We start from the raw sequence: 9,678 nt of genomic DNA on the forward strand, positions 1-9,678 counted from the left end.
AACAAAAATAAAAGCCAAAAGTCAAATTATTTTCCGTGGAAAAAAGGGGTTGGGGGATGCAAGGTTTCTTACGGTTGTATCATTCCTTGTGGTGCCAGCTGCAAGGACTGCTGCAGCTGCCCCAGTTCCTGGCACGGGCTAGCGGGAGCAAAGATGAAGACAGCGCAGGATAAGGCAGAGAGTGCTGGTTGCAGGGCAGACTGGGGCAAGGGGGAAGGAGCTTCAGTGGCAGATGAGACCTCGAGGTTTTGTCTGAAAGAGAGCAAATGAAGTTTAGCACACGCGCCTGACAGCATTGCAATGTTTCAATAATTTCCAGGTGAAATGACCACAAGTAGTGTCACAGGTGCTGTAACACCAACTAAAGTGACCTACATCACCACTTACTGGTATTGCTCCTCTTCATCCCAGATCGTGGGAACTGTCATACAGCATCTGCAAAAAGATCCTGTGTTAGTGTGTTTATTGTAGATTGTTTGAGGAACTAAAATGCAGCAGAGATGTGTATATAATTGGATAGATTCATCTGGTCATACCTCAGTAAGCACCTCTGTCCTTTAATTTTTAATTAGTGGATTGACTCGGGTGTTTACATTTCCGAAATTATTTTGGCAAGATGCTACCTCTTACCCTAGAATTAGAAATATCTGGACAGAACCTCCTTTATATTTTGCTTGGTTTTGAGAGCTGGCATCTACTTCACTTAAATTGTGTGACCAACAGTGCGCAAGTCAGACTAACGTTGGTCTTAGGGTAATTCTTGTGACAAGCCAGTGTGGAAATACTGAGGAGACAGCATTTTGAACGTATGCCACAGAAGGTCGCTGCACTCAGATGACAGTGTGTTTGCAAGGAGCAATTCTCAGAATTTCGTTTGGCACTGAATCAGCTCAAGAAAAGAGGAAGATTTCGTGTTCCCTGCCAGAACGCATCCCTGTAATAATGTGAGAACGAACGGTCTGACCCTAAATTATAAACAGCTTAGACTGGGCTGTGGTCCGCTGTAGAAACTGTCTTGAACTTTGAAGAGAGAAGGATTTTGTCTGTGATCATGTATATCTTTCTATGACGTGCGATAAAAGAGTTGTCATTTTATTGTGAATTTAAGGCAACATTTGTCATTGTGATAGCATCAATCTTCTATTTAATTGTGGGTAGGTTAAAAATGCAGAGATCCAGGTCTTCCTTAGAAAATGTCTGGATTTGATATGTTCACCACTAAAAGAAACAAGCTGTAGCAATAAATAATAAATATAATAGCAAACAATAGAAAATTTAAACAAGGATACTGAGGCTACATAACAAGTTATTTACTGGCCTTCAGAACAAAACTTTGGATAATTTACAGTGATTTTGAAAATAAGTGCTTTTTTAAGCAGAAACCTCAGCTTCACCAGTTTCCCTTCATTTATTTTTTTTGGTTTTTCTTACTTCAATCCAGTTGTGACATTTTTGACCCTCTTCAAGGGCTGAATGTAAATATAGGAGGCAGGAAACGTGAGTGTAATCAGGTGCAGCATCTTTGATTTTAGGACCGTTTTGTACTCTCAGCAGTGGTGGAGCTTAGCCCAGAGACTAAAGGAGATTGAGCTGGAAGAGGAAACGTGTGTTCAAAGCACATTCCAGCTGAGGGAACGCCGAAAAAAAATGACCTGTTACCTCACAGCGGCTACAGTTGTTGCTGTGAACGGCAGTGTATACCTGAAATTGCATATGCTGCCCTAGGGAATATACAGCAGAAGCCCCTTTAGGTTTGAGCCAACCCATTTAATTCCCAATGTGACCTCAAAGCAACTCTTCCTCTCCCTCAACAAATAATAAGAGTCCAGTTCCTCTGTTGCCATGAGATATTTGTGGCCACACAGAGAAATAACATCCCAACCCAAAGATCAGAAAGGCTCCCTGATAGTGTCCTGCCTGAATGACTAGGGCATGGTCTAGCATTTCATGAATTAGAAAGTTTTGAACTTACATACGCAGCAGGTGATACTGGATGTACGGCATGGAGTTGAACTTGGAAAAAATAAGCCTTTTAAAGCACCTGTGTTCGTGGAACCTGGATGGGCAGGGAAGTAAACGCTGAGCCACTTGATGGTGGTGGCAGTTTTTGAGTCAGGTGAAAACCAGCGAGAACAGAAGTCATTTGGGCAGGAGGTGTATCATGCAATATTGAAGTCTCAGCCCAATGAAGTGAGAAACCTGGTAGAATTCTTTTTTCTGTTGTTGTTCATGGCAGAGTCATCTGTTACTATGGTAGCAAGCAATAAATAATGATATAAAGAAATTAAAATGAGTGCTGGCATTGCTGGCATGTGGTTGGAGGGTTTTATTCTTGGTCTGAGCGTCATTTGTGCAAAATATGATGATGCATTAAATTGAAAAATAGTTTTGTTTTTTTTTTAAGTTGCCCATTAGTGACTTATGGCAGTGGTTTCCTGAACGAGGCTGACCCTGCAGGTCTTGTGTCACATAAACTAGTCTTTAAATCCTATTTGGATAAACGGACTCCAGCTACTCCAGTCTGATGCAACAGTGTCTACAAAGGCACTTCTCGGAAGACTGAACAGTGGGCCTAGCAAGAGATTTCACAGATAAATAACAAATAGTTCTGAGTATTTTTCAGCTAGTGTGGTTGTGAATGGAGAGGAACCTGGGAGGAGAAAGGAGGAACATATCAAATATATCCCAGGAGCATTTAGAAAGTTGCTTTTCCTAAATTGGTTTACAAATGCAAATGAACATTACACAGTGTCTGAAAGTCAAGTCATTTTTATTTTGCGTAACAGCCTAAGACTGCCCGTTCTTTTGCCTGAGGGAAAAAAAGAGATTGGTTTTTAAAATTGTGGCAGAAGGTAACAGTAAGCAGGACCAGCAAGGTTGCATGTCTTTTGCACATACGTGAACTGAGTTGAAGAGGAAGAAGAAGAATGTATATTGCTACCTTCCTCCAAAACCTGGGGCTGGGCACAACAGCTATCCAGGGAGAAAGCTGTAATGACCAATTCAGATTACTGTTTCCTTTTATTCAGTGGAGCACAGTTGTAAAATAACACCACAGCAGTTCTTGTCCAAGCACCTCCTATGCTGAGGTTTCCTGGAGCCACAATGTGATGCAAAACTCACCCGAATTCCTCCTTAGTCCCAGCATGGCCTTCCAGCTGCAGGCAAGAATTGGTGCCTCTTTCCTTTCAAGAAAGAAAGAACAAAATAAAGAAAGGAATCGCGTCTTTCTACCATTATGCAGCATTAATTCTTTTAGTAAAGAAATAAACACATAAATGAAAAGGTGCAATCCTTCTTCCCTTGGGAATGCTGTGTGGACTGGCAGGGACGTGGTATGGTATTTTATATGCCTTTTCATGTTTCCTTTATGCATATTAGATTGAATAATTGTCATTATTACTCTACACAAGTTCTTGTTCTCGTTATCACAAGGACATGTAGTTGGGGGATAGTTTATCATCATTGTTACTGTTATATTTGTATATAACACTTTCAGTGTTAGAAGACATCCTAAACAGAACAACAATAATAGCAAAAAAGACAAAAAAAAAAGGAAATTACAAGGCTATTGCTGAACAATGTGACTGCTTTTAAACATTTGTGCACAAATATTAGATCTAGGTTTGGACCACTGTGCTCATCTTTCATTTCATGGTCGGTTACCTCAGTTAAAGTGAGGCTAAATTGTTGCTTTTCAGATGGATTTGTATTTTACTTACATTTTCTACTGATGCAATTACCTGCTGTTTTATGATACAAATGTGCACAAAATGGAGAGGTGCTCTGTTGGGAGGCAGTTTCTACACCCTGGATAGAGGAAAGGGATGATGTACGGTATATTGCGTGTGAAGAAGCTTCACTTAACTCCTCGCGTGTAAGACCTAGAGCAGACTGAAATGCAATGGATTCTGTGCCAGCCTGCAAAATTTGCACTGGTGAAATAGCACTTCATGAAATATCAGGTAGAGTACATGGTTGTCTCTGAAAAATGTTGACTTTTAATATTTCACACATGGGTATTTTTCTCTAAGTGTATTCCTTTCTGTCCACAAACAAGTGACCAAACTCTGGAGAGCTGGCAGCCTTTTCGATTTTGTGATTTAGATTTCGGCAGATTTTAGATTTCGTGAAGGTTTGTCACATTCTTGTGGGCACAGGATAGTTAGCATGTGGGGAATTCACAGACGCATTATCCTATATTGGATTTCCTGCTTTACTCCTTCCAGGAGTTTACAACTTCTGCTCAAGCAGAGCCACCTGTGCTCCATGGAGATTTATTCCAGGGGAGCTCAGGGGGTCCTCTCCTTGCTGCTGTCTCTTTAGGATTTCCCCAGAGATTTGAATTTTTGACTGTGCTCAAAGAGTCCTGTTCATCCCTTAGGCAGACCTTCCATCCCCAGTCCCCGCTGAAACTGCCCACGCTTGTGAATGCGCTGGCTGTTGGCAGATTTCATGTGGCGAGGAATTTGCCACATCTTTTCCCTGCAGATATGTGGTTCTCCAGAGATGTCTCTTGAACCTCTACAGGCTTGAACCTCAGAGCTGTTTGATAGATTAAAACTCATTCTGTTTTCAGTGAAAGCTGTCATAAAATGCCATAAAATTAAATTTCTCTGCTGCAGGGGCTGAGAGACTTCCCCAACCAGGTTGGATAATTCTTACCAGTTAAGACCTAGAAAAACCTCCTCTTGACTTTTTTTTCTTAATAGGAATGGTAGTATTTTTCCCCATGTGTGTTTTAGATATACCATCTGTGGAGAGCAGCAATGTGTTTATCATCAACAGTGAAAATACTGACCTGGAAAGGACTTTTCTTTTTTTTAAAACATATGCATTGATACGGATATAAAGAAAACAAAAACCCCACAGCTGCTCCGCCTGCAGGGCTTTTCTGAATAGCAGAATGGATCAAAGGATGTTTTTATTTCCTTGTGAAGAGGAAAAATTCATCACTTTATAAATCACAGCAAAAACAAATCAAATCAATACCAGGAGCTGTTTAATAATAATGCATTTCTTATGGCTGTCCTCAGTATAGGTCTCAGCAGTGGGTGCTGCACACAGCTAAAAAGAGTGAACTAAAACCTGTCTCTGACACTGATGTTCATTTAGCATTAAGGAATTAACTGGAGTACCAAACTGTAACATACCAAACACTGACGTGTTTAGAAACAGAGCTAAATCTGTATTTTATAGCTTGAGTTCATCTGAACTGTGAAGTGGCATTATAAAATAAATTTTTCCTTTCTTCAGAATTCAATAACATGTTGGGTAGTTTTACTTTTTTCATCTGTTGTGTGCTGTGGCTGGGTCGTTAATGCACTTGTCCAGTTTTTCGCAATGCATCCTGAATGTCTTCTGTAGACCATTGCGATTTGAACACCTTTTTTGGTTGATGAATAAAGGAGAAGCTCTCTCTCACCTTCTGTGGAATGTGTTGGCTTCTGTCCTGATGCATGTTACTGTAGGATGCAGTCATTTATTTTAACTCTGTTGAGAGACTTTCAAAGCCATTATATGATCTTGTTACAAGCCAGCAAATTCGTACTGTATGTCGAAGGATGAAAGTTAGTGCTGAGATCACCAAATAACACTTACTTTCAATAGAGCTTTAAAAAATTCTGGCCCGTGAATCTTGTGATTAGAAGTAGATAATCTATTAACAAGTCAGTGCATGGCTAGGGAATAGATCCAAGTGCTTCCTAAATTGGAGAAGTGTTGGCTGGGTACAACAGTGAGCAGTAAACAGGGTATAAAAAGCTATGAGTAGTAGAGAAAAGGATTAAGAAAAAGAGAAAGTTTTGTATTACCTCAGAAATAACTGAGTCATGCAGTTGCTTGGTGCAGGCATGAAGTCATTAGCAAGGGAAAAAAAACATCACAATATTTTATGGTCCATTCTTTAGGTGTTAGGCTGCCAAGACTAAAACCAAATATATATGTATATAGGTATTTCTTTGTTTTCAGTTTTCCTTACTAACGTTTCGTGTCTAGACAAAGTGTGACAGAGAAAGCTATTTCTTAATTATTTAGTAGTACTTAATAATGTGAATTAACGTTGTGCTGGCACTACATTGACCCTTTCTTATACATACATTGCATTGTTCAGTGTCCAAGGATACTACTGCAGTGTTTTCACTCAGTGTTACATTTTATTTTCTTTTCTTTTTTTTCAGGTTGACTTTGAACAACTCCAGGAAAACTTGTGTCAGATGGAAAGACGGTGCAAAGCATCATGGGATCACCTTAAAGCTATAGCAAAGCATGAAATGAAGCCAACTCTAAAGCAAAAAATGTCCGAGTTCCTTAAAGACTGTGCAGAAAGAATCATAATCCTGAAGATTGTTCATAGAAGAATAATTAACAGGTACAGAATTAGATTGGTGACAGCAATATCTTGATAACAAATGACTTGCTAAAATTATAAATTATGACATCATAAATACATGTTTTATAAGTGTTTAATCCACATTCCAGCAAGTAATGTTACCAGGATGTATGTGGTGCATCCTTTGTTATAGATGCCATTTAAGAAAGATCCCCACTCCAGAAAGTTTCTATATTTCTGATTGAAAGAAGCAATGATCCAGGCAATCATTAATTCCCACGGGGCAATAACTGGGTCTTTTAACTCCTGGTCCCTAAAAGCTAGCAGCTTTATGGTTAAGTTGTCATATTTTCTGTGTTTCCCTGAATACTTTTGAGGGGGGTTGGCTTACTGTCTGATAAATGAGAACAGGCTGTAGCAAAAAAATGAAGTTCTAATGACAAATTTGTCATATGCAGAAGTTGAAACAAGTCTTGTACAATGAGTTCTTCTATAGGCAGCACCACTCCTATTTGCAAGATCTATGACTATGTGTTTTATGCCTACACAGCAGAAGACAGAATTAAGATTCCTCTCCTTAGGACTTGCTCTTGGGTTTACTTTCATCCAATGGAGTTAACAGTAGCTGCAGTGCTTTGAAATATACATATTCATGATAATTCTGCAATACACCTGAGCTTTTTTTTTTCAGATTCACAAATGTAGCTTAAGTCATCTGAATAATTTATCTATGTTCCTGCTTATTAATGAAATTTTGAGAGATTTTCCAACTTCTGAATAATTTCCAAATTGCTGTGGTCAAAATTAGGATCTGGATTCCAAATGATCCCAAATTTGTGGATATACACTTGAGAAGCTGATTCAGCTCTTCTATTGTTTTCATAATGACTTGGGTTTCATGCCATAAGTAAGCAGAAATCCTAATTGCAGTGGAAGTGAATTCACCAGTTTCCTGTTGTGTTTATCACACACATTGTACAAATAAGAAAAATATTAACTTTTTCCTATTATGTCCTGCAACTACTACTATAGTTCTCCAAAAGCGTATCCATGTACTTGCATCTTTCTAGGATTGGGAAGACTTTTTATCATCAGGGATGTAGATGCAGTTAAAAGGAATTCCCATACATTTTTAAACATTCAGTGAACTATTGTAAATCATGCAATATAGAAGCAATAGTAAAAGTTGCAAATAGTGCAAAAGCTCTGAATGCCACAGAAGCAGTAAAACTGTGAATTGAGAGTATCCCAAACTAAAGTACTTGGTAGATAATATAATTTTATGGTCAGTTTTGTGAACCAGAAATTCTTTCCTTCTTGTGTTTGCTAGCCTGTAAATCTGCATTCTTCTTGTCTAGACTTTCCCCAACATCCTAACAGCCTCTTTGAAGTTGCTTAATACAAATAAATAGAATTGAAACTTAATAAATATTTTTTCTATAACTGAAATGGAATTGGTCATTCACATAACAAATTAGTCATATAAAGTAGATGGAGTTCCATAAACATCTTATCTCCTGGATCAGCCTGGGAAAGTGGACTGGGATGAAGTTATCATAGACTAGACTTTCATGGTTTTAATTATAAAACATGCCAGTGTTATGCAAAGCATCCGTGAAAATTCTGTAGCACAAAAGAAATTATGGGAGCTAATAAAGTAATAAATGGATTCACTGAAATGTGTTTTTTTTCCCCAGAAACCATCAATAAAGATTTTTTCCCTTTGCATTTATGAACTCACTGTTTTCCAGGTTTCACTCATTTTTGTTATTTATGGGCCATCCTCCCTATGCAATACGTGAAGTCAACATCAATAAGTTCTGCAAAATTATTAGCGAATTTGCTCTGGAATACCGCACCACCAGGGAACGAGTTTTGCAGCAAAAACAGAAACGAGCTAACCACAGGGAAAGAAACAAGACCAGAGGGAAAATGATAACAGATGTAAGTGGCAAAATGTATCTCCCGCAGCATGGATTTTTAAAACTTTCTTTCATTGAATGTCGTATATGAAGTGCTGTTACTCTTTATTTTTATTCTTAAGAGGTTCTTCTACTATAAGTAATGAACTCTGTTCTCTCAGAAGACAAAACTTTCAAGTCCTTGATTGTGTATATTTTCTGTTTCATACCAATTTATAGAATGAGAACAAACTGAAATTAAGCATCCAAAAAGAGCATCTCTGTGTGTTGCACAGACAGTGCCCAAACTATCTAGAAGACACCAGGAGCTGTGTGTACCTGATCAGCCAAGAATATGAAAAAGGAAAAAAACCTAGAAATTAGGCTCCTAATTGAGGACATGATTTAAATGATGAACCATTGTAGCCATTTAAGTGGTTACAACCGAATTTAAATGGATTTTTTTCCTCCATCTTTGAATATTCTAATACAGTCTTTAATCTTAGTATTTTATCTATTTTATGTGTATATATATATATGCATGCACACGTACAGCAATTTTCTTCATAACTTTAAATTACAGAACAGCCAGTTTTGTGGGAAGAGACTACTTCGGGGTTCTGAAAGAACGGACAAACTTACGTTCGCAGTAGATGTTACCCTGCAAACTTTTTTGGCTGTATGATTGCATACTGATAGAACAAATTAAAATAAGATTAGTTTTCTCAGCATAGTAAGCTTTAAAATCCCCTTGATTTTTTTTATCTTTTTTTTTTAAATTGATGTAGTTTGACTCAATCCAAATAAAGTTTTAAGAAATGCCAGTACTTAATAAAAGTTTCCAGCTTCAAAATCCAAATCTGGAGTCTCAATTAGATGTGAGTTGTTCATTGCATATGAAGCTACCCCTGCCTTTGGCATGAAAAGCCCTAAGCTGATTACAGTTTTATGGCTTAGGCAACGTGGGTCAAAATATATATATATATTGAGACTGATAGAAATTGAGATTGTATTTAAGATCATTTGTAGATCTTTCCTGGCAATATCTTCTTTAGATTTGGAAATCTGCCCCATCTACAGAAAATGTTAAACCTGTATTATTATCTCAAAAGATTATTCTTTTGGTCTAGCCTCAGGTTAAGGAAGAGGCTCTGATTTTACGTGAAGGGTATAATATAGTCATACAAATTTTCAAAACTACCACTGGGGAACTGAGATCTCTTTCTTCAATTGCTTCTCGGTTTTCCTGCCGTGTTCTAGAGGAGCTAAAAGATAGCATTAACCAAAGAGATTAGTAAATTAAAATGTTCATTTCCTCAGGTAGCTTCACTACTTTTTACTAGTTTAAACAATACTGAGATGTGAAGGAGTTACTGTTTTTCTACTGTATGAGGTAGTGTTTCTGTATTATTTGTCCAGAATCTTAGAATCATAGAATAGTTTGGG

The 9,678-nt window shown here is 37.9% G+C and overlaps 1 protein-coding gene across 1 annotated transcript in view; it reads left to right on the plus strand.

Moving 5' to 3' along the window:
• FHOD3 (formin homology 2 domain containing 3) overlaps window positions 1–8,275 on the plus strand; it is a gene marked incomplete at both ends in the record, with an annotated part of 54,234 nt that extends 45,959 nt beyond the window's left edge. The window contains 2 exons of the mRNA XM_009586097.1: window positions 6,180–6,370; window positions 8,083–8,275. Of these exons, the coding sequence (XP_009584392.1) occupies window positions 6,180–6,370; window positions 8,083–8,275 (384 nt within the window). The remainder of the gene's footprint in view (window positions 1–6,179; window positions 6,371–8,082) is intronic.
• Window positions 8,276–9,678: the final 1,403 nt, after the last annotated feature.

This window comes from Fulmarus glacialis, unplaced genomic scaffold (assembly GCF_000690835.1).
Source record: "Fulmarus glacialis isolate BGI_N327 unplaced genomic scaffold, ASM69083v1 scaffold26379, whole genome shotgun sequence".
In the NCBI taxonomy this organism is placed as follows: domain Eukaryota; kingdom Metazoa; phylum Chordata; class Aves; order Procellariiformes; family Procellariidae; genus Fulmarus; species Fulmarus glacialis.